Below are 25,617 nucleotides of genomic sequence, written 5' to 3' on the forward strand. Positions count from 1 at the left end.
TGCCTTATTGCCTTACGACAGCGTCTTTTGATGATCCTGGAGCTAAACTGGCAGCCAACAAGCCCAGTGATGCTCCTGTTTCCACCCTGCACAGTGCTGTCATTATAGGCATGTGGGTGGCCATGACCAGCTTTTTACATAGGTCTAGGGATTTGAACTGAGGTTTTCATGCTTGTATAGCGGGTGCTCTTACCCACTGAACTGTCTCCCTTACCCTTCCTTCCCTCTAGAATTTTTTTTTTTAAGTAGGTTCTGTGGATCAAACTCCGGTCTTCATGCTTGAGTGGTAAACACTTTATTGACTGAGATAATCTCCCAGCCCCATATTGTCTTTATTTGAAGATTATATTCCTGTTCTGAGGTTTTGCTCCAGAGGCACTTCAAGTATTTTCCTTAATGACTCAGTTATTAACTAGTGAACTGTAGTGTATGTAAAGGGCTCTGAGGTGGCCCTTTGAAAAACAGCATGGGAGACCCAGTATCCTGTAGTTATCAAACCCTGTATACCCTTTTAACAGATGGCGTTAAAGCAACAACCCCACAGTGATTCTAACGCCTTGTCTGTTTCTCTATGTATCACCTTGTGCTAGCTAACCTGTTAGGTTTGCATTACTGGGATGAACCTAGGGCCTCATGCTTGTGAGGCAAGTGCTGTACTCCTGAGCCACAGCCCCGACTCTAAACAAGTTTTGTTTGTTTTGGTTTTTCAGGATGATTTCTCTGTATAGCCCTGGTTGTCCTGAAACTTGATTTGTAGACCAGGCTGGCCTTGAACTCAGAGAACCATCTGCCTCTGCTTCCCAAGTGCTGGAATTAAAGGCATGCACCACCAACACTTGACTATCTAACAAATTTTTAATAACTTATTTTTGTACTTGTCAACTGTTCATTCTGGTTCATTTCATTTGACTAGGGTGGTGGAGAAAACAACCTGAAGAGTCATAGTCGCACTAATAGTGGCATTAGTTCAGCAAGTGGAGGAAGCACAGAACCTACGACGCCTGATAGCGAGAGACCTGCTCAAGCTCTCCTAAGGGATTACGGTGAGCTGTGTTTAAAACAGTCTGTTAGCATTTACACGTGTGTTAATTAATTCTCTGATTTACAAAATAAGCAAAATTAAAACTTTTCAAGAATTGAAAACAAAAATACAAGTTTTATCTACTAGGTATAATTGACAGAAGATGTTAGTTAAAATAAAACAGCTAAAGAAAAAGCATTTCTCTGATTTCTTGTAGCTCGTTTTGGAGTTTGTTAGATCTTACAGATGTGTATGATGAGAGGTCATGAGGTGTCTGAGTTCTGTACCCGGCACTAGTGATACAGACTCACACAGATGTGGGCCTTGCTTCAGAGCTCTCAGAATGTTGGCAGAGATGGTCAGTGAGCCCCGCAGCTGCAGTTGTGAGGGAAGTGATGGAAGCTGACCCAGAGAAGCATGTGTTGCCATGTTAAAACTTAGATATTCTTGTAAGAATATCTGTCTTGTAAGGTTCTTCAGTTACAAGAATAAAGAGACATTTTCTGCTCTGCTAATTAAAGCACTTGCCAGGAAAACATCCTGTTCAGTGATGTCCTTTACACTGAGCAGAATTTATGGGCTTAGTGTGAGCACTTTATAATGTTTTTTATGCTGATAGTGATTGAATCTGTGTTTATTCCTTGAGATTAGAATATCTGATTCCCTAGATGTGAGCCTAATTTTGTAATCATCTGGAGAATCCATGAGCCATGTTCATCAGGCATGCTTTCATAATTGAATTGATGATACATTACCTGTCAGCATGTCAAATACATAGAGTCATTACGTGGATATTCAGTACATTTAAATTGTCACTCTTTATGTAGATTTAGGCATTCTCTAGGTTGAACTGATTCTTGTTTCGAAGACATTTTAAAACTGAAGATATTTCGTGTTACTGCATGTGTCGTATATAAGTGTTTGAACTGATTGTTCCAGCATTTTCAGCTGGTGTTAGTGAGCTCTGCTTGTTATGTCATAGTTTTTACTAAAAGATCCAGATTTGTGTCAGTGTCGCATGACTGTCTCTTTAATGATCATTCCTTTTTCTGTTGTCACTGCCCTCTTTCTGATAGGATCCACAGGTATAATGACCCTAAAGCTTCCTTTTTAATTACAATTTAATTTATCCTCCTTTAATTTCTTGGAATTCACTCCTAACTACGTAATAATTACTTTAAATATAAAATTGAAGTCCAAGTAAAAACAGTGACTTGGTTATTTAACCTTTTTAAAGGTTTTAAAATAGTGGTAAAGAGTTAAATGTAAACCTGGGTTTGAAAAGGCATTGCATGTGGTTTTTACTGGTTTAAACCCTATCATTTCAAGAGATGCTGTAAGGTAATTCCTAGCATCTGAGGAGGCTATCAAGTTGAATTCTTGCCTCTGTAAAACTCTAAGGAAATACTTGGTTGCCTTTTCATTGTTCTTTTTGAAAATTAAACTCTATAAGTTATGCATTTAAAAATTAAAGACACCATTTTTCATTATAAGGATGGTACTGAAACTGCCAAGTCCATAGTGTTCTTTGTCAGAGTGTGGACTGGGAGCTAGAAGCTGGTCCAGCCCCTTGTGTGCCTTGCACACCATCAGTCAGGCCTGGTGCTCAGGCTGGTGGGTGGGGAGCATAGCTCTGTGTGGGTGCCCATTGTGCTCACTGTGGCTGCTGTGGTCTGTGCCTGGTGGAATGCTGTGCTTCTGTTACTAATGCTTAGTTGTTTTCCCTCCCCGTGGATGTGGCATTGGGTTATATCCTAGCTCTTAATACAGATTCAGCTGCTGGGCTCCTGATTCGCAGCATTCATCTTGTCACCCAAAGACTCAACTCGCAGTGGCGGCAAGACATGAGCATATCCCTGGCAGCTCTAGAACTCCTCTCTGGCCTGGCAAAGGTGAGGACTGTCCCTTAGTTTAGTTCAGCAGGCTTGCGTCATGCCTTTTTTTTTTTTTTTTTTTTTTTTGTATTTTGACACCCATCCCCTTTGTGTAGGTATTTTAGGATTGTCAGTACATGTACGTATTTTACATCCAGAGTATATAAAATCGAGCCTCCAAGTGAAATTTTGCAAACTGAAAAATAGGTGCAAAAGATGTGAATATTTCTAAGGTACAGAAAACATTTCAATACTGATGACTGTTTGCACATAAAGTATTTCTGTGATTTCTATTTTCTGTTATCAGTATTAAGCAAAAATTGACTATATATTCATATTTCTCTCACAGTTATTTCAGTTTTGTGGAACCTTAGAAATGGGGTTCACTTGCACTTAAGCCTCAGTCTCTCTCTGAAATTCATGTAACATAAAACTAACCATTTTAAAGCAGGTGATTCAGGGACTGTTAGTACATTTGCAGTGTAGTGCAACCTACCATCTCCATTTCCAAGTGTTTTTGTCACCTCGGAGGGAAATCCCTGAGTCTCAAAGCAGTTGCTTTCTTGCCCACTCTCCCGGCCACCACCTCCTCTGACAGCCACTGATCTTCATTTTGTTTCTTTGGCTCTACCTAATCAGGATCATTCACTGAAAGGGATCAGTAGAAAAATCATGTAATGTGTGTCATTTCAAGAGTGCCAGTCTTTCTCACTTGAGAAGTAATTTTTTGAGTTTCAGCCCTTTTTTAGGATTGCACAGCACCGTTCTGAATGTAATTATCACTGTTTTTTTTGCCTGCTCATTAATTGAGAGGTATTTAGACTCTTACTAGTAGAGCTGCTATGGATGTATGGGAGTATCAGTTTTCGGTTTTTTGGGTATGTACTAAGGAGTGGAATTCTTGGGTTTATGGGAATTCTGTTTAGCTTTTGAAGAACTGCAGATTGTTTTCCACAACTACTGAGTCCTTTTTCATTCCTTTCATCAACATACAAGGCTTCCAATTTTTCCACATCCTCACTAGCATCTGAGTATTTTTTATTATTAAAATGGAAAAGATTATTTTCCATATACCACTTGGTATTGTGAGGATCAGATGAGATGAAAATATAAAATACATTGTGCTCATGTAGTGGTACTCATCACAGAAGTGGTAGTGTCTGAGATGAAGCGTAGGCCTTTACTTCAAAGTTGTCTTACAAACTGTGAGAGACAAAATAGATAAGAAAACTTAGTGTGTTTTGAACACTACTTGGAACTTAACTCAAAAACCCCCAAATGTAATAGATATGTGAGGAGCAGTTGCTGATTTAAACATTAGAATAGCCATTTGTGAGACATGGTAAACCATACAGAGAGCAAGGTGCTGCTCCCTGTGACTTGTGATCTATTTTCAGTTTAAGATGCAGTTAGCTTGGATGGAGCACTGCTCTGGACCTGGGTCATCATATATAATGGGCTAATACTACCTGATTCCATGACTCTCTGTAAAGATAAAGTGATTAAAACAGTCTGGTGTTAGAACAGGGTTGAATGAATAGATCAGTGGTTTATAATTGAGACTTCATGACCACACTTATGTGGCTGTCTAGTTTTTGACACATGGTTCAAAGATAGCTCTAAGGAGAAAGGGTAGTCTTTGACCAGTGGTACTGGTAGAAAACTTGGTTTCATACCTGTTTTGTATATGGTAGGTACAAAAATCAGCTAAAAATGGATTGTAGACTTAAATGTAAAAATGTATTAGTTACTTGTCTCATGCTGTGACAAAATACCCCGACAAAAGCAGCTTCAGGATAGAAGGGTTTATTTTGGCTCACAGTTCAAGGGTACAGTTTATTATGGCGGGGATGTCAAGGTGGCAGGAGCTTGAAGCAGCTAGTCACGTTGAGTCTGCAGTCAGGAAGAAGAGAGCAGATGAATGCTTGCGCTCAGCTGGCTTCCTCCTTTTTATGCAGTCCAGGACCCAAACCCAGGGAATAGTGCCACTCTCCTTTAAGGTGAGTTTTCCTACCTCACTATCATTAGTTGTTAGGGAAATGTAATTAGATTCACATTGAAAGACTATTATATACTCAATAGAATGGCTAACATTGAGGGCTAGAAGCATAGCTTAGGGTAAGAGTGCTTGCTGTGCAAGCATGAGGACCTAAATTCATACTGCCCGCACCCATTTAAAAAGCCAGCAATGACCACAGGGACCTCAGAGTGGCATGTGGAAATAGGCAGACTCCAGGAGTTTCCTAGCCTGTCAGCTTAGCTGAAACAGGAAGCTTTAGGTCATGTGAGAGACCCCATCTAGGGACTAATGTAGAAAGCAATAGAACTGTGGGTTGAGACCCCTTTGAGGGCTGAATGACCCTTTCACAGGGGTCGCCTGAGACCATCAGAAAACACAGATATTTACATTGCTATTCATAACAGTAACAAAATTACAGTTATGAAGTAGCAACAAAAATAATTTTATTGAGTCACCACAACGTGAGGAACTATATTAAAGGGTTGTAACATTAGGAAGGTTGAGAGACACTGTGATAGGAAGGCACCCAGCCGTCCTCCTGTGGCCTCTGCATACACACAAATGTATATATCCATAGAAACATGTACATATATGCATACAGCACACACACATACACACACACACACACACACACACACACACACACACACACACACACACACAAAGAAAGAAACAAACAAACACAGGCTAAATTTAAAAAGACTTGACCATATGAAATGTTGATCAGGATATAAGGAAACTGTTAATGAGAATGTTAATTGTAATAACCATTTTGGAAAACAGTTTGGCAGATCCTTAAAAATTTAATAATACATGTATCTAATGACCCTGTCATTCCAGTCCCAATATATAAGAGAACATATGTCTAGTCAATGATGTGGATATTCATAGCAACTATATTTGTAATATTCACAGGGTGGAAAGAACCCAAATGTCCATTAACAGGTTACTGGGTAGAAAAATTGTGCTGTATTCATATACTAGAATACACTCAATACAAAGTAAAAAACATTACAAAAAGAGATACATCTGGAAGTAATTAATTATGCTAAATAGAAGAAAGAAGCTAGCTAAATACCTTTCCCCAAAGTAGATATTATAGAACTTATTGTATTTTAGGAAATATAGTCCGATCTATTATGATAGCAGATAAGCAGCTCCTCACAGAAGGAAACAAGAGGAATGGGAGGAGGCTTACAGAGGTGCATGAGGACATTTGGGGTGATGCTTATATTTATTATCTGATTGTAGCAACAGTTCTTTGAGGTTACGTACTTTGAACATGTGTAACTTACTGTGATGGATAATTGAGCCTTCTAAGCTGTTTCACTAGACTTTGTGCAGAGCAAAAGCCATCACTATGAGGTTGGGTTTGGGACTTTAAAACACACACATGTTCCTTTGCTGGCTATTCCTGCACATTTTACAATATGAGTAAGTGCATCCAAGAACTTTGGGTTTTAAGGTGTGAACAACCATGCTAGAGTAAAGTACTGTTTTAGGATTTAGAATGCCACTTTTTTGTAGTTTATCTGTAATAGTCTGTTCCTGTATATAAATAATATTTAAAAACAAGGCCTCTTGTGTATCACATTATCAGATGGGCTCAGTTGCAGGGCAAATGCTTGGTGTAATGGTTCCTGACTAACTGGTTTTGTTCCTTAAATGGACATGCTTAGGTGAAGGTGATGGTTGACTTGGGAGACCGAAAGCGTGCCATCAGTTCTGTGTGCAGTTATATTGTATACCAGTGCAGTCGGCCAGCTCCTCTTCATTCCCGGGATCTGCACTCCATGATAGTGGCAGCATTTCAGTGTCTCTGTGTCTGGCTGACAGAGCACCCTGATATGCTGGATGAAAAGGTGAGCTTATTCAGTCTTGAAACACCAAGTAGGAATGAAATGGTTTGTTGAGAAAATACCTTTTAAAAGAGAATATCTGAATTTAAATACAGTGTCATATACTTTGAATGTGCTTGTTTGATTTCAGTAGGACACTTACTCTTTTGAGCATAACTTGAAAACTATCATAATGCTTAGATTTGTTTCCAAACAATCCCACGAGAAATGCTTTATGAAAGAAAAGACCTTGCCTAATTTTTCTGAAGCAGCAAGACTTCTTTTATAAAAAATAATATTCTCATTAATTCTTGTAAAAATTCAAAGTGTATTTTGAACATACTCAACCTCTTTTACCAAGATCTACCCTTACTTCCTTACCTACCCAATTTTGAGATCTTTTTTCCCCTCTCTCTTTTTTCCCTATATTGAGTCCAGTTTGTATTTCCTAGCTATTATGGGGATGGGTCCTGCCCTGGAGTACGGTCAACCTCCCACTGATCATGTCATTGCAGAAAGTTGGTTCTATCTCTCCCAGTGGTTATCATATATGATCACATATGCCAATAGCTCCCCAGCTAGTGATAGTATTTTTTGCCTATTTCCACCACCTCAGTGCTGGAGTTTTGGTTGAACAAGCTCAAGCCTTTTTGTGTGCGTTCACAGTTGCTATGCACTCATATGTACAACTGCTGGATCTAGAAAAGTCCATTTTTTTTTTTTTTTTGATAGGATGGCAAACTGGAGTTAGCTATTAAAGCTACTTGGTTTCTTATTATCAAACAAAGAAGGGCACTTAATTGTGAATCTTCAAAGCGAGGGCACAGCTTAGCTGTAAACATTACTTTTATTGAAACATTGTATTTCTCACAGGTTTCTGCACTTTCAAATGGGTACAGATATGTAGTCTGTTTTCTCTGCCACTGTACCTTACAGGGAAGCAGGCATAATGAGCTCAGTGACAGTAGAGCTTCCCAAGGTCACTGGATATTTAGAAAGATAGAGATCTTTGTAAGTAACATTGTTGATAAAATCTGAGTTATTTTCATTGTAGCTTTTAAAGTTATGATAGCAAAAAATATTTACAGGACTAGACTTGTAGCCAAGTTTAACACAATGCTTGCTTAGCATTTCTGAAGTGCTCCTTTTGATCCCTAGAACTACATCAACTAGCATCTGTGATGGTGTCTATTTGTAATTCCAGGTACTTGGGAGGTAGAAGGAAGAGCAGGTCAAGGTCATCCCTGGCTACATAATGAATTAGAGACCAGCCTGGGCCACAGGAAAATCTGTTACACAAAATAGTTTTAAATATAAATTATTTTAAGATGTCAGTTGTTGGGGATGGTGGCACCTACTTGTAATCCTAGCAGTTAAGAAGCAGAGATAGACCTGGCAGTGGTGACACACATCTTTAATCCCAGCACTTGGGAGGCAGAGGCAGGTAGATCTCTCTGAGTTCGAAGCTAGCCTGGTCTACAGAGCTAGTACCAGGACAGCTAGGGCTGTTGCACAAAGAAACGCTGTCTTCAAAAACCAAAAACCAAAGAAGAAGAAGAAGAGGAAGAAGAAGAAGCAGCAGAGGTCCTGGGTTCAGTGTCAGCTTTGTCTGCATAGTGCGTTTGAGGTCTGCATAGTGCGTTTGAGGCCAGCCTGAGCTCCATAGTGAGATCCTGCCTCAAAAAATAAATAATTAACCTCTTTGATATATTAGGTAATCTGATGTGTCTTAAACCATCTGGGTTTGACGGAATTACTTCTGAATCTATTTTACTTATTAGCTTTTCAGTGTTTGTGACAATCCATGGCAATTTTTTTTTTTTTTTTTTTTTTTTTTTTTTTTTTTTTTTTTTTTTTTTTTTTTTTTTTTGGTTTTTCAAGACAGGGTTTCTCTGTGTAGCTTTGCGCCTTTCCTGGAACTCACTTGGTAGTCCAGGCTGGCCTCGAACTCACAGAGATCCGCCTGGCTCTGCCTCCCGAGTGCTGGGATTAAAGGCGTGCGCCACCACCGCCCGGCTCCATGGCAATTTTTTGAGCTCTGGAACCAATCAAATTAAAACCTGTCTTTAGTCTCCTTTTGAACACACAAATTTAGTTCTTTTGATGGAGGCTTAAGTTTAGTATATTATGATACAAACATATCTGTTAAAGAGCATTAGAAACTGGAGCTCCGCCCCAAAACATAACCACTGTTATGGCTCCCTTGTCTTCTCTTAAGTAATGTGTATAAAAATTGATCAGGGTTGGTGAGATGGTTCAGCAGGTGAAAGTGCTTGCCACCAAGTCTAATGACTTGGGTGTGATCACTGAGTCCCATATGGTACGAGAAGAGAACCAACTCTCTAGAGTTGTTCTCTGACCTTGGCTTGTACACAAACACACATATACCCTCTCTTAAATAAAGTAAATAAATGTGTTTGAAATATTTTAAAAACTCATTCTGTCTTTTCCTCCTAGGATTGCCTTAAGGAAGTACTGGAGATTGTAGAACTGGGTATCTCAGGAAGCAAGTCCAAGAACAGTGAGCAAGAGGTCAAGTACAAAGGTGATAAAGAGCCAAACCCTGCATCTATGAGGGTAAAGGATGCTGCAGAAGCCACTTTAACATGGTATGGAAGCAGCTGCTGAAGACTGAGCTGTAACAGACAGGGCAGCAGTGGTCTGTGCTGCTCTGTCTTCCTTGTTCAGCACAGAGTAACAACCCCTGTAGGGTACTACATCTCCAAACACAAAATGGAACGAAATACTCTTTTTGTATTCATTCTTAGACCAACAAGAAACCAGAAAATTGGGATCTTTGTATTTCCATGCTGGCTGATAACTACTCAGGTCAGCTCATATTAGAGCCAGGAATTATCTTGGAGCTACTTCTTCCCCTTCTTTCATGGCTAAGCCTAGAGATGTCACAGCATCAGATCTGCTACCCAGTGCTGGTCTCTACTACATCTTTTATGTTCTGTTCAGCTAAGATTTTTTTTTTTTAATTTAAACTCCCTTGTCAAAGCTTGGTAATAGAATCATACAGATAAGTCCGATTCAGTTACTGAATGAATACTATCTGGTTGAGTAGGGAAGATGAATAGAAACACGAAGTCCTTCAATGTCAGGTGGATATAAATGTCCCCAAAGAAGAGATACAAATCAAATGGCAGGGACCTGGGAGGAGGAAGTGAGTACTTTGAGATAAAGTGAAAGCAAAGTAACATGCTTATGGAGCCACGTAGACCCCAACTGAGAGGATGGGCAACATTTGAGCTGTGAGCAGTATTGCAGGCAATTAATAATGTATGTCACATGGAAACAAGGGGTTGATTCCTTGAAAGAATGGCAGAAAGAGCTAAGAAAGTCCTTTGTACTTGGTGGATTGGGGGCCTGGAAAGAGGGCTGAGTTTGGGCCCATTTGCAGATTGAAGGGGCTGAATAAGTAGAGATTGCATAGAGTCATAGATTGTGTGGCTCATTCAAGGATGATATGAATGAAAACCTAGGAAAACAGCCACAGGAAGGAAGAATGTCAAGTTAGTAAGAGCTGGCTTGAAGATTTGTGTGTAAACCAGCTCTGCCCAAGATCCTGACATCTTTTGTGAGTGCAGTGTCCTTTCCTTCTTTGGGTTATATTCAGATTAGTTGGATTTGTTTCTGTTGTTCTTGGGCTTAGCTTATAATTTTCAGGATGCTTGCTTTTCTTTAGAACTGTGCACTCTGGTAACAGCTAGACTTTCAGTGCCTTTGTTGAGCTTTAGCTAATAGCTAGAAAATTGATGAGGATAACTATGGCAGCATGTGCTTGTGCAGCATGTGGGCTGGGGGAGCCATAAAGTGCCCCAGCACTGGGACTTGATACTGTGTCAGGAAGAGGAAGAAGGCTAGGAGATAAGCAGGGAGAATCTTGCTCACTAGGAGTTTTTGAGTTCTTCTTGTTGCAGGAGGTTTGTTCCACTCTAGCCTGATTGTTCCTGTGAGAGCACAGTTACTGCTAGGGACTGGCTATGTGCCTGGGCTCTTTCTCCCTCAGACTTCAGTTCTCTGAATGGCTCTGTCTTTATTTTTTTGCTGTTTAGTCTCTGTTACCAAGTCCATCCGCCAGGATGTCTTTGGTTTCCACTCTTGAACAGTGCAGAGTTCCATCATGGTGGAGCATGTTCCCAGCCAGTTTTTCTGTTCTCTCATAGTTGCTGCTTTTTTGTCGGCATCACCATTGGTTGTTCTGGTTTGTTTTGATGTTTTTCGAGGCAGGGTTTCACTGTTTCTGGCTGTCCTGGAACTCACTATATAGACCAGGCTGGCCTCGAACTCACAGAGATCCATCTGCCTTTGCCTCCCAAGTGCTGGGACTAAAGGCATGCGCCACCGCAGCCAGCTGTTAGCATTGTTTCCAGTTGTTTTTTTTTTTCTCTGATTTGTATCTCTGTCGTTCCTCATGAGACCAGCAGCAACTGAGTCCAATACACTTATCATTGTAAGGACTTCACACTGTCCCCTGAAGCCTTAGATAGTATTCTGTACTAGGTCATCTCACTTCTTGCATGGTTTCTGTTTCTAGTCTTTTAACTCTTCCTGTTTGTCTTGCACTCTGTGGTTAAACTCTTCTTCAACACCATTTCATCCTACTGCTTGAATGATTAAAAACCTTGAGTAGATCTCCTTTCCTACCATGTCTGAATTCCGGTGGAGGGCCAGCGAGGTGATCTGATTGCTCCCACCACTGCTCTCTAGTACTCCCTTGCCATAGTTTGGCCACTTGTAGTGGTGAACTGGGCATGTTCATACCTGCTTATGCATCTCTCCTGTATTTCAGGCAGCATCATATACTGTTCCATGCTCACAGTAAATCTAGCTACTTGTACGAACCTCTTTCTGTTATCTGATTTTTGAAGGACAGTGTTTTTCACCTTTACACTCATTGTCTGCCTGCCTCACATAGTGTTGTGTTCCATACTATCACAGTCATACTGAGTTTATTTGGTACATGCCAGTCTGTCTTCGATAACATTCATAAAGTACATATTAACTTGTTGGGTTTCTAGACCATGGCATATTAAAGTATAAATTCAGAATTCGTGCTCTTAGAAGTCATTTCAGTGGTCCCGCTGCTTAAGATGCATTTACTAAAAGCTTACCTTTAATTTGGGTTTAAAGTCTAGCCCCTAAGTTTTCCCACTTCATTTTAATTGTTAAAAGCTTGATGTTCTATATCAAACTCTCATGCTAACTTGTTCTCATTGGTTCTTGTTCAGACTTTTGGTAGTAATTCTTTCTCCAGGCAGCAACAGTATACAAAGATAATGTTTATGTTGCTCTGGTTCCTTTCTGCTAGTGCCTTCATGTGGTTTTCGTATTACATGGATTTGCATGCCTTGATCATACTGTCACTCAACTGGTATAGCTTTGAGCATGTATCTCTCACAGGTAGATCACTGAGTACAGTGTTCTACATGGGATCTGAATGTTTTCAAACTCCGTAGAACATTGTATCTCATCAACCTCTGTTGGGAGACAGCAGCAAGACCTCAAGCACTGGAGAGTCGTATTACGTGAACTGGACTCTTGGTCTTTGCATGTTTCCTTTTCTTCTGTGCTCTCATCCTGTGCCTGTTTGTTTGGGAGTGTTGAAATTTCTTCTTGTAGGACCTTCCATATTCTCTGTAGTCTTTTTAAATCCTAACTCTTATTCTGATATATGATCTCTGCAGATTAAGTTTTAGTCTGTTGTAGGGTTTTGGTTTTTTCTTAATTATTTCACCTTCTTCCTTCCCTAAGATAGGGTCTCACTGTGTAGCCCTGGCTGTCCTGGAACTCACTCTGTAGACCAGGCTGGCCTTGAACTCTCAGAGGTCCTCTTGCCACTGCCTCTTGAGTGCTGGGATTAAAGGTGTGCACTACCATACCCTGCTCTTTTCAAAAACAAAGCAAAACATGTGTGCATGGGCATGTGGGTGTTGGAAGACAACTTTTTGGTTTTTCGAGACAGGGTTTCTCTGTGTAGCTTTGCGCCTTTCCTGGAACTCTCTTGGTAGTCCAGGCTGGCCTCGAACTCACAGAAATCCACCTGGCTCTGCCTCCCGAGTGCTGGGATTAAAGGCGTGTGCCACCACCGCCCGGCGGAAGACAACTTTTAAGAATCTTTTTCTCCTTTCATGTGAGTTCCAGGAAATCCAACTTTGGTTGTTGGAATTGATAGCAATAGTCTTTGCCCACTGAGCCATCCTACTGGTTCTTGTTTGTTTTTGAGGCAGATTCTCACTTTTTAGCCCAGGCTGGCCTCAAATTCATGGCAATCCTCCTGCCTCAGCTTCCTGGATGTTGGTATTACAGGCATGAACAAACATTATGAGCTTGTTTTCTATGTTCTTATCAGAACACTGCTTATAGAAAGCAGAGGTTGAACCTCAGAGTATATTAGCAGAGACTCCTTGGAGGTTCACAAGGACTTTTAATCTTTATCTACAGGTTTATCATGACACAGTCAAGTACTTGTCTTAATTTTAGAGATGTTTACTCCAGTGACTCCAGTAGACTCCAGTCTACTCACTTCCGGAAAGAGAAAAATGTGGTGAGGCTGGTTATGATTTCATCTAATCGGCCTAACCTCTTCCAGAAGCCTGTTTGATAACATCCTAGATCTTACATGGAACATGACAACAAGCTTACAGGCCTGTGTGCTTTGTGACATCTCTCTCTGTTCTTAGTACTAGTCTCCTGGGTTGGCTCATGTTTTCCACAGTCATTAGAGTACTGAACTTACTGAGTCCCTCATTCCTTGAGTTGTTGCAGTCCTGCACTGCAAGGAAGCCATCTGCTGGGAAACAGTGCCTTCCATCATCAGAGATCTTAGAGAGCTGAAGAGTGGTTGATAAATGGTGTCAAGGGTTGTGGAGATGACTCAGTGCGTAAGAGCACTTGCTGTACAAGCCTGAGTGCCTGACTTCAGAGCTCCAGTACCCATGTGAAAAACTAGACCTGGCTGTGTTCGTACCTGGAACCTCAGTGCTAGAAGAGAAGGCAGATAGAGGAGGATCACTGGAGTTTATTGGCTGCTAGCCTGGTTCCACATTCATTAAGAGATATTATCTCCAGGTATTAAGGTAGGAAATGATGAACAGGACACTTCTTGTCCTCCACATATGCACCCCCCATGTATGCATACAACACATATACAACACACATTCATGTGTGTACACATAAACACAAATGTGTTGAGAAATAGTTTTCTGTATGAGATGCACATGAAAGGCCATGTTGATATTACATGGTAAAAATCTTTCTGTTAAATTTAGAATGCTTTTTCTTTGAGCATCAATTTCTTATTATAATGAGGGTAATAAAAATGGAAATAATGATGGTACCTATTTCATATGGTTATAAGAAACTATATGATAAAATGTATATAAAATGCCTAGAACAGTACTTGACACAAAGAGCTAGATGAGTTAAATTCATTGCTTATATGCATGAATCTTTATTCTCTCTATTTCTGTGTGTGCATAAGTGTATACACACCTTGTATACACATGCAAACATTTCTGAATGGTAAGTCTTGATCAGTGGAACTCTGCTTTATAAAGTATTTGTGTCATAGATTTCTTTATGACAGTTTTGAGATTTAACTGTTAGTACCCCAGATTCCTTACCTGAAATGAGGATCTATCTAGTCGTGGACATGCAGGAAGAAGGCAGCATGCCCTGGGATTTGGCCTCTTAACAAAGGACAATAGAGGCAGTTGCAGCAAAATGCTCAAGCTGACTTGACCCTGAGTTTTCTTTCTAGCTGGGAGGGAACTCAGACCTAGGAACCTTGCACTAAACAGGTGTTGGATGTGGCCTGTCCCAGAAAGAAGAGTGGCCCTTAGTGAGGCATCCATTGTTGAGGGCAGTTCCTAGGACAGTTGAAAGCTGTGGCTATTATTACCTTGCATCTGGGAGAGTGGCCTTTCATTCTTGGGGTACAGATTCTACCCAGCCTGCCAGGGTATTTTTTGCCACAGGGAATAAATCTGACCTGTGAACAGGAAGCATAGCTGTGTTCACTTAATTCAGAGGAGCAGAAGGATACATAGATCCAAGAGGTAAAGTTAGAGTTTTCTTTGGGAATTAATTGTTCTTTATTCCATTCTCCGTAGTATCATGCAGTTGCTTGGCGCATTTCCTTCACCCAGTGGTCCTGCCTCTCCTTGTAGTCTGGTGAATGAGACCACTCTGATCAAATACTCCAGGCTGCCAACCATAAACAAGCATAGTTTCCGGTACTTTGTCTTGGATAACAGTGTCATCCTGGCAATGCTGGAGCAACCGCTTGGAAATGAGCAGAGTAAGTTGTAGCACTCTTAGCTTTCTCTACTGCTCAAACAGTGTGTTCTCAGTTCTCTCAGGGAAGCAAAGACTGTGAATTCCAAATAACTATTTGTCAGAAAGACTTGAAGCTATAGGATAGCATCACTAGAGAAACAGAGGTCAAAAAATAGACTGTGCAAATGAAGTAGAACTGTTTAAAGATTCTTTATGTGTGCTTGAAATAGCAAAGTGTCTCAACTTTTATGTAAACTTTACCTTAATGAGATATTTTATTTTTACTATTTATAAAAATCATTGCCATTCTGTCTTTCCTTGTGAACCTTGGATCCTGCCCCTCTATTCCTTTCCCTTCACCCATCATTGTTCTGTTTCGGTTACTACCCACACAGGCTAGAAAGTTGAGAAGTCATCTTCGCTTCTTCCTCCTGTTCCTTCCTTATATCATTAGTCTCAGTGTCTCTTGAATCTTCCCTCTGTATTCCTCCCAATACATCTAAATGCAAGGCTTTATTAATTTCTTACGTTGATTTGTTGCATTTTTTTCTACCTGGTGTGATACCCCGTTGGCAGTTCAGAAATCTGCTTGCCCTACCACTGCCCTCCTTGCACCATAGTGTTCATCCTTAAGCATGTAGATGTGATCTGCTGAAGAAACTTCAGTGATTGTTCATTGACAAGACATGCACTATCCCACAGTTAGGAGGCTCACAGAGGGCGTGTGATTTGCTTAGGGGAACTTGAGAAGTATAACTAGGATTCAAATTCAGGTTTTCCAAACAACACTATTTTCTGTTGTCCCACCACAGTAGGACTTCCTCAGTGACTAAAGCCACACGCAAAGGTAAGCAGAGTCTTTGAGTCCTGTACAGCTTCTGTTGACTATAAGCAGGATGTCATAATTCTACAGAAAGAGAGACCTAGCTCTGTTTGCAATAGGAGGATACTATTTCCATCATGTTATGGTTAAGGTTAGTGACGATATTATGAAATAGAATGGCACTGTTCATCACTGTCAGTTCTACCTTCTTTGCCCCAGAGCTAAGGCTTGCCTGGCTTTCTCTCCCTGCTGCCTTCTTTTCATTATTCCACCACCCTCCTACCCCTAAGCCATCTGCTGAGCAGCCTGCAAAATCCTTTCGAACCCTTCAAATCCCTTTAAGCTCCTGGGTTCTCTTGCAAGTTTTTTTTTTTTTAGAATTGCCTTACTCTTATTCCAAGTAATTTTACTGCATAGGTAGTCTACAAAAATAAAATAAAATAAAAAAATGAATAATTTTATATAATTAAGAACATTTTGTTTATTGAAGTAGTTAATAACAGAAGAAATGAGAGAGTTTGACCCACTTTTAATTCCCATAACTGAGACAAAGAAAGGGAAGAAAAAGGATCCTGAATTTTTAAATGTCTCCATCCCTGAACTTCCGCTGGGAGGAAGCAGTGTCTGCCTGTAGTTGCAGGACCCCAATCTATGAGCAGATGTATGTCAACACTGCACATAACCAGCCTGTTTTCTTTCATAAAGTTCTCTTCAACACTGAAAGTTTAAGAGTGTTTGCCATGATAGATACCATTTCACCAAAACCTATGTGTAGAGGTATGTGCGGATGTTAGGAAAGTTAAAATAGAGTGGTTGGTACAGAGTGGGGTAGTAGTACTCATGGAACTTAGCTGTGGCATTGCAGTCTAGGAGGCACTGTGCTAGGGCTTTGATCATGAAATGTCCTGCAGGTGATAGCAGGTTGTATGTTAAATGGTTGTTATCTGAAGTAAAAATTTTTACACATCCATTTTATTCTAGATGATTTTTTCCCCTCTGTCACTGTGCTGGTCCGGGGAATGTCGGGAAGACTTGCTTGGGCTCAGCAGCTTTGCCTTTTACCCAGAGGAGCAAAAGCAAATCAGAAGGTACATCAGAAGTTACAGTGTGTGCGAGAGTACATATACATGGGTACATATGATTGTGTGCATGTGTACATCTGTGTGTGGGAGTGATTTAAAGGCTAAATAACAGACCAACAGAAAGTCAAGGTTACATGTTTCTGATCCCTGCGAGGTCCTCTGTCAATGAATTTACTTAAGAATCATCTTAGGAACCTAGACTTCCAGGTCTGCTTAACTCCTTACAGGTACCTGTAAGTCAAGGGTAGTTTTCCTGGTGATGCTGATGCTCAATTAGGAATTAAGGACTACTATTCTAAACAATGGTCCCAGGCATTTTTTGCAGCTTTAAAAGTCAGATGCACATCATATATGGGAAAAATTTGAGAGGTCTAACATGTAGGACTTAGTTTCACATTGTTTTGCATGATTCATTTTGTATAATTGCTACTATGCTATACAATTTACTGCAATATTTTATAGTATTTTAAATTATGTGGCTATTTTCTGCTTGTTGGAAAGTTCAGATAAGAAAAGAAATGTTAAATCACTTGTAGTCACTTTTCAGTGAGAGCTGGCCATAGTTTGATAGTTCATGTTTTACTGAGTTTTCTTCAAATCATTTTTCTTTCTGTATACAATTAACAGCTTAAAGAAATAAGCATTTGGTATACTGCTTTTTAAATTATTAATTGGGCGGCGGGGGAGGGGGGTCCGTTCAAGACAGGGTTTCTCTGTCTAACAGCCCTGACTGTCCTGGAACTCACTCCGTAGACCAGGCTGGCCTCGAACTCACAGAGATCTGCCTGCCACTGCCTCCCAAGTGCTGGGATTAAAGGCACCATACCAGACTGGAAGTTTGAGTCTTAAAAACTCTATACTGCCTTAGTCGTTCACTTAGAATTGAATGTGGATGACTGAGGCCTGAGCACTAGAGGTCTGCAAGCCATTTATTAGTCATGAAATCTATAAATTGACAAACATTTTTAGAAAAATGAAATTCAGTACATAGTATATAAGTTTCTTACTTGTACCATTAGTACAGCATGTGCAGATTCTTGCTGAGCATTGGTGATGTGCATGCATGCCTAGGAAAATAGATGCATTAAAGCAGACCAGGGACATGACTAGAAGACACATCATCACAGGTAATTATTGAATGATGTGTAATATCCATAATGTCATTTGTGTTATTTTAACAGCTTTTTGTGCCAGAACCTCGTCCAGTTCCTAAAAATGATGTTGGATTTAAATATTCTGTGAAACATCGACCATTTCCTGAAGAGGTGGACAAGATTCCTTTTGTAAAAGCAGATTTGAGCATTCCAGATTTACATGAAATTGTCACTGAAGAAGTAAGACAAGTTACTATTAGCTCTTTCTAAAAGGATCAATGCAAACATTTTTAGATGGTATATGTGGTCAGGCATTGCCTTTAGTGTTAGGGAGGAGAGGCAGAAGATGACTTGGGTCTATGTCATCTGGATGTGGACATGTCAGAGGATGGATGTGTAGATTTGGGCAGTTGATAAGAATTAAACATTTTTTAGAGACAGGGTCCTTGGCTGCCTAGGCTCTTCACAATAGGTTTCAGTAGTATATGATAACATGATCAAACTCTGGTAGTAAAGGCATACATTTGGATAGTACAGGAAGTGTGGTTGGGATTGGAGAGAAATACAACCCTTGAAAGTGGCTCACATCTGAGACTCAGAAGCATTTGCTCATGTGTGATCTAAGTAGTTAAGGTTGTTTGTTTAGAAGAATCTTCACATATTAGGGGGTGAAACTTTAAAGTAGGATTGATCAAAAGGTAAGGAATCATAGGGGTAAGTTTAAAACACAAGGATAGATTCTGTTGGGTGAAGATAACCATCCAGGGCTCCAGTGAGAAAATAACTCTGCCCCTCCAAGAGCAGAGTTTTAGTGTCTTTTACAGCCAGGAGATGAAGAAGCAATTGGTTAGGCTCTGGGGAAGAATGTTCAGATATAGAGCTAACTTTGAACCATATTTGTTTAATTCTGTGCTCTGTTTAACTGAAACATAATGTTGACCAATAAAACTTAGCGTTTTCTTTGTTGTGTTTTGCTTTAATTTTGTTTTAAAATTAAAAGAAACTTCGTTGTAAGGGAATCCTAAAAATATCTGACTCATTTCAGTTAGAAGAGAGGCATGAAAAATTAAGAAGTGGCATGGCCCAGCAGATTGCTTATGAAATACACCTGGAACAGCAGAGCGAGGGGGAATTGCAGAAGAGAAGCTTCCCTGACCCTGTTACAGATTGTAAGCCTCCACCTCCTGCCCAGGAATTCCAGACAGCCCGCCTTTTCCTTTCTCACTTCGGATTTTTGTCCTTAGAGGCATTAAAGGTAATTTTTAGGAAATTCTATGAATAAATATATTCACAAATTAGCCATTGAGCTATAATACTTTTATCAAAATGAAGAAAGGTTTAAAACAAGTGAACAAACAAAAAACCCAGCTTACACTTATTCTGCATGAAAGTCATTGGAGTTCTGTGCTGCTGTTGTGGGTTCAGTATAGGCTCCAGGACAGGGCACCTGTGAAGGGACTGCTTCAATGGTAAGTCCAGCTCTGAATTGGCTCTTTCATGGTACTCTTTAAAAGAATGAAGCTAATTCTTTAGTACTCTAAAATTTTCATCTGTTAATTTAATGTTTGGTTTTTGGTTTATAGTTCTAAGGATTGAATACAAGGCCATGCACATGCTAGGCAAACACCCACCCTGCCAGTGAGTTACATCCTCAGCCCCAATTCTGTACTATTGTAACACAAGCCATACTTATATGTTGTATATGTTTTATAGTTGGTAAGATTAGCTAATCGTGGTGGCTTGTGCTTATCATGTGGAGACAAAAGTTCAAGACCAGCCTGGGCTACATAGTGAGAGCCTGTCTTTAAAGAAAATTAAAATAGACTGGGGCTATATGCCCTAGTATTGTAGATAGTAGGTAGGTAGATAACTTACCTGAAAAGTGCAACTGACCTGGCCATAGGTCATTTAATTTTTTAGGAAAGCAGAAAGACATTGGTGTTCGATTTCGATTTCAGCATGTAGAGAGAATATGTTTTATAATGTAGAAAATAGTTTGAGATGTGTATGGTAAACATAAAACCTCTTAAAATGGAAAAGGAAAGAACCAGGCATGATGGCGCATCTTTAATCTTTCTAGTGTTTGAGAGGCAGAAGCAAGTAGCTTAATCTCTTAGAGGCCAGCCTGGTCTACAGAGTGGGTTTCAAACCAGTGTATAGTGAGGCCATCTCCAAATAAATTAAATAAATGCAAATAAAAGATCAGATAATACAAAACAATAGATACAGAAGTAAATAAGGAAGGCACAAAACAAAGATCTAGCCTACAAATGATTAGTGATATTCCTAGTGGAGTAAATTATCATAGTAGAAGCAGTAAATCAAAATATTTGGGATGAAAATTATTAAATCCTTTAATAGCCTTGTTCCTGAGAGTGTAGTTTTTTTTATTCATGTTAATATTTTAGAATATTTAAGATTTTAAGAAAATAATGTTAATAAAAATTTTTTCTACCAGAGTTTAGGAAAATGTTAGCAAGTTACAAGTTTATTTTTATGAATCTTAGTATATTTCTAATAATTTAAATAAGATATTACATACTTTAAAAAGCAACTGCAAACCAATTTTATGAATAAATATACAAAAGTATTAGAATACTAACTGAATTCTGAGTCAGTAGCATGTTAAATGAATTCTCTTACAACTTAGTATGATTTGTCAAAGAATGTAAGGAGAATTGATTATTGGGAAATATGAGTAAAACTACTAAGAAAATAATTTGACTCCATCAAACGATAAAGTAGTAAGTCAAGATTTTGTAGAACAATATTGATCTGATCTTAAAAATACCCCCAAATTTATGCATAGTGTGGGTCCATACCTTAAAGGTCTTTGAAGTGTCAGTCCCTCCAACAAGTTAGAGGCACCTTTTGTAAAAATAAGGTAATTTGTACCTTGACCGTATGGCAATATATAACAATGAGAAATTTTTAGTCAGTGAGTTTTTTAACTTTTGCCCTAAAGTAATTGTTGATAAATAAATGTTGAGGAAGATTTCCTCCTGTGGAAACATCTTACTTACACTACAATGGGCAAATGAAGAAATAAAAATGAAAATAAACTACATAAGAGATTTCATTGGAAAGGAGACATTTGAAGGGAGTATGACTTCTTAACTAGGTAACCATCAATAAAATATTTAAAATAATGTGCTAAGAAGTTAATGGCTATTCGTAAGATCCACCTCAAAGTACAATGTGATTGATGAACTCTTAATGTCTTAGCTGGGAGAGGTGCATGTGCAAAGGCCTGTGCAAACAGTTTGATCCTGGATCCCACAGAGGTAGAAAGCTGACACCCAAAAGTTCTCCTCTGACCATCACATAGGTGCATGCATACACTCTACAAAATAAAAGGAAAAAAGTAAAAATTTTAACTGCATTGTGAAGTTAGGTGTGGCAGTGTACACTTTTAATTCTAGTGCTCTGGAGGCAGAGGCAGGCAGATTTCTGTGAGTTTGTGGCCAGCATGGTCTACATGGTTGAGTCCTAGTTGAGGCTACATAGTGAGATCCTGTTTCAAAAATAAATAAACAACAAAACATATACGCACACAACCCAAGGAATGTGAAAATACTCCATCTGCAGCTGAAATATTAACACGAAATACATGTACCTTAGAAAAAAATTTAAAAAAAACTTTATGCAAGAGCTACAGGAAGAAACGTAACCGAAGAACATAGTTATGTGAACACTGCTCACATGGTGTCTACAGCATGCCAACACCCACAGTTCCTCTTCCACAATTTCAAAGTAAAGGAGGAAAACTGGGAGGTCTGACTCTATTTCTTTTTTTTTTTAAGCTTTTTTTTAAAATTTTATTTATTTCATGAACATTAGTGTTTTTCCTGTATGTATGTCAGTGTGAGGGTGTCAGGTCCCCTGGAACTGAAATTATAGACAGTTGTGAGCTGCCGTGTGGGTGCTGGGAATTGAACCGGGATCCTTTGGAAGAGAAGTTGGTGCTCTTAACCTCGGAGCCATCTTCTCCAGTCCTCTGATTATATTTCAAGAAAATTCATTGAGTGGCAAAAATCTGAGCACACCTTTAATCCCAGCCCTTGGGAAGCAGAGGTAGGTGGATCTCTGAGATCAAGGCCACCTTAGAGAGACCCAGACCAGGCAAGGACACATCATAAGACCTCATCTCTAAAAATCAAAACGAAAAAATCTGCCTTGAATTGGCGTGGAACTGTTTATAATCTTCTACTATGACTTGTCTTCCATTTGTATCAGGAAGATAATATCTGTGGTCAGTGTTTCCCAACCCTTGGTAGGAATTTTAAGTATCGTATTAACAGATCAAGCTCAGAACCTCTACTGTGTGAAAAAGAGTAATTCTTACCACCCCTGGGAGTGGCTTTTCTAAAATAACAACAACGAAATCATAAACTGTGAGTAAAACTTTGTTTTGTTAAAATTTTGTTTTGCAAGATCAAAGAAGATAAGGGATTAGAAGAAAAATGAAACAAAAATGAATTTTGAAAGTTAATGGATTTTGTATTTTTCAAGAACTTTTAGGTTCTTGAAATATGGGTTTTGTGTGTGTGTGTGTGCATTGGCATGTGCATGCCACCATGTGCAGAGTCCCCATTGCCACCACAGATCCTGTAAACACTGGTCTCTGCTATTTCCTGTGTTGTTTTGCCTGTTCTAGAATGGCATATCGTTGGAATCCTGTAAATGCAGTCTCAAACTGTTATTTTTCCACTCACTTATCAACAATGCATTTAAAATTCTTTCATGTCTTTCTAGGATTTATTATGTCATTTATTTTCATTAATAAGCAGTTTGTTTATTCACCTATTGAAAAACATCTTGGCTGCTTATATATGTTGGCAGTTAAGAATAAAGCTGCTATAAAATTCTTGTCCATCATTTTCTGTGGTTAAGTTTTTCTCTCATTGGGGAAAAATACCAAGGTATGCAGTTGCTACATTGTATTTAAGACAGTATGTTGGCAAGAAACTGTCACTTATTATCTTCCAAAGTAACTGTAGTGTTGCATCTGTATGAACAATGGGTGACTTTTTAAAATACATTTTAAAAAGCTCTAGAAGGGCTGGAGAGATGGCTCAGCTTTTAAGAGCACTGGCTACTCTTACAGAGGACACAGATAGGAATGCCCAGCACCCACATGGCTGCTAACAACCATCTGCTAACAACTCCAGTCTCAAGAGTATCTTACACCCTCTTTTGGCCTGGGCACCAGGCACACATGTGCACATATATATATGCAGACAAAACGACACATGTAAAATAAATCTAAAAAAAATTTTTTACATTTTGTAAATCATTATCTTCTAGAGAAAACAGGCTCTCAAATTATATTCACACTGTGACATCAGTTGTCTGAAGCAAATAAAAATAACTTGAAGCATAAACACATTAAGTAGTTTCTTTATGATCATGGTTATACTCCTGCTACATTATAATTATTTTTTTTTTTATTAAAATGAGAAAAGGTGGGTGTGGTGACAGACATCTGTAATCCTAGTACTTGAGAGGCTGAAGCAAGAGTGCAAGTTCAAGGACATCCAAGGCTACATAGTGAGTTGCAGGCTACCCTGGCTGCCAAGCTATACTGAGACATTGTCCTAGAATGGAAACTGTAAATGGTGATTTATGATTGGAGTAATGTGGTGATAACAATTGCTCCTCTCTTGTGTGACAGGAACCTGCAAATAGTCGTCTACCTCCTCACCTCATTGCACTCGATTCTACCATACCTGGGTTTTTTGATGACATTGGGTATCTGGATCTCTTGCCATGTCGTCCTTTTGACACAGTTTTTATTTTCTACATGAAACCAGGTCAGAAAACAAATCAAGAGGTAAGAACTCTGAATTTTCCCCCTCATCTGTGTTATAAACATAAAAGACTTTTATGTCAGCAGTTTGTACTTGACATGAGAATTTTGTATTCTGTGCTCAAGACTTGTTTCATCTAGAAACTGAACGCTCATGATTCTGAAGCCTAGTGTCCTGAGCCTTTCCCCCTTCAAGAAGCATGGCTGGGTAGGAGTCAGTGTGGATTCCTTTTCCTTAAGGAATTCGTACTCCTAGGTAAAGGAAACTAAAACAGTTGAAGGTTAACCACAGGGAGCCAGAGCAAGGCCTGAAGCTTCAGAGTAGGACAGCAGTCTTAAACACTTCCTGACCATCTTCCCTGGGGCTCCTGCCAGGTAGAAGGGAGCAGCAGGCTTTCTCCTTACAGGTAACTTCACACTAAGCCATTTCAGCTGAGGTAAAGCATAAAACATGATAGAGGAAGACACAGTTGGATATGGGTTACAGAAAAGACTAAGAAGGTGGAGAAGGGATGTATAATGTAGGTGAGCATGGAGAGTCAGAGGAATGGCAGGGGATCTGAAGTTTCTATTGGAAGCAAGTAGTGAAACAGGCTAGACGGTGGCTGTGACTAGAAGAGGGTCAAAGGAAGATGTTAGGGTGCTGTGACCGAAGGATTCGAATTGCAATATCATTAACCTAAGTCATTAAATTAACACACCACCCCTGTAGAAATTGACCAGCGTTACAGAGTGTTTCAAATTGTGCATTAGTGAGCTGCTAAAGAGTTCATGAGAAAGTTCTTTTCATTCTCTTACTGACTCAGCACACACTCATTAAGTTTCTGCTTTCTGGTAGGCTCCAGGGTTAGTGGTAAACAGGATCTACGAAGGAGGCTGTAGAATTATCTAAGGGAAGGCAGACACTGAAGAAGCACTCATAGCATATTAACAGGGGTGTTAAATTGTGCCTTAGGAGCCTGAGAGACCTAACCTGATTTTAAGGTTCTGAGACAAGGCCATTTCAGCATTTTCTGAATATACACTGACTACAGCATAAATTCTCCAGAGGTAAAGAATATTTGCATCTTTATGAAATTCATCATGGTGCCAATATGCTTGGAGCTTTTGAGAAGGGAGGATGGTGGCAACTAGCAATGAGACTTTGTGTTAATTTGTTAGAACCCCAGTAAATTGGATTAGTAAGACTAGGGTGTTGCTCACATGAAAGTATGGGGCAATTTTTCTCCTGCTTATAAAAGACACAGGCCCTGAGACACTTCCTAATCCGTTTAGTTTCGTTGAGCTTCTGGGAGCTGTGGGTGATCAGGAAACAGTCAAGGTTTCTGGAGACTTCTTTTTTTTTTTTTTTGGTTTTTCGAGACAGGGTTTCTCTGTGTAGCTTTGCGCCTTTCCTGGGACTCACTTGGTAGCCCAGGCTGTCCTCGAACTCACAGAGATCCGCCTGGCTCTGCCTCCCGAGTGCTGGGATTAAAGGCGTGCGCCACCACCGCCCGGCTCTGGAGACTTCTTAAGAATGTCTGAAACCTTTCTCTTCCTAGTAAGTGGAGATTAATTTCTGGATGCTAGCAGGTAAGCTGCAAGGTGCATTCGAATCACCTACTGCTTCTTGACTAAATTTCCTAAGTTAGTTATTTACAGACTTCACGTCTAGCCAGGCTACAGTGTAAGATCAAAGCTTCAAAGAAACCTGGGGTTATATAGTGAGACCCTGTTTCCTAATACCAAAGGAGGGGCCAGTGAGACAGATCCTTGGATAAAGGAGCTTAC

At 39.6% G+C, this 25,617-nt stretch overlaps 1 protein-coding gene across 8 annotated transcripts in view; it reads left to right on the forward strand.

Moving 5' to 3' along the window:
* Positions 1 to 25,617, forward strand: part of Ralgapb (Ral GTPase activating protein non-catalytic subunit beta) — a 90,897-nt gene that overhangs the window by 43,290 nt on the left and 21,990 nt on the right. For 6 of the 8 annotated variants that reach the window (XM_052722379.1, XM_052722382.1, XM_052722380.1 and 3 more), the window contains 9 exons: positions 914 to 1,043; positions 2,780 to 2,913; positions 6,595 to 6,777; positions 9,211 to 9,362; positions 14,874 to 15,061; positions 16,844 to 16,950; positions 18,126 to 18,278; positions 19,084 to 19,293; positions 23,713 to 23,871. In XM_052722379.1, the coding sequence (XP_052578339.1) occupies positions 914 to 1,043; positions 2,780 to 2,913; positions 6,595 to 6,777; positions 9,211 to 9,362; positions 14,874 to 15,061; positions 16,844 to 16,950; positions 18,126 to 18,278; positions 19,084 to 19,293; positions 23,713 to 23,871 (1,416 nt within the window). The remainder of the gene's footprint in view (positions 1 to 913; positions 1,044 to 2,779; positions 2,914 to 6,594; positions 6,778 to 9,210; positions 9,363 to 14,873; positions 15,062 to 16,843; positions 16,951 to 18,125; positions 18,279 to 19,083; positions 19,294 to 23,712; positions 23,872 to 25,617) is intronic. The other 2 variants (XM_052722381.1, XM_052722383.1) reach the window with 1 other exon arrangement.

This window comes from Peromyscus californicus, unplaced genomic scaffold (assembly GCF_007827085.1).
Source record: "Peromyscus californicus insignis strain IS unplaced genomic scaffold, ASM782708v3 Scaffold_7__1_contigs__length_154581171, whole genome shotgun sequence".
NCBI classification, from domain to species: Eukaryota; Metazoa; Chordata; class Mammalia; order Rodentia; family Cricetidae; genus Peromyscus; species Peromyscus californicus.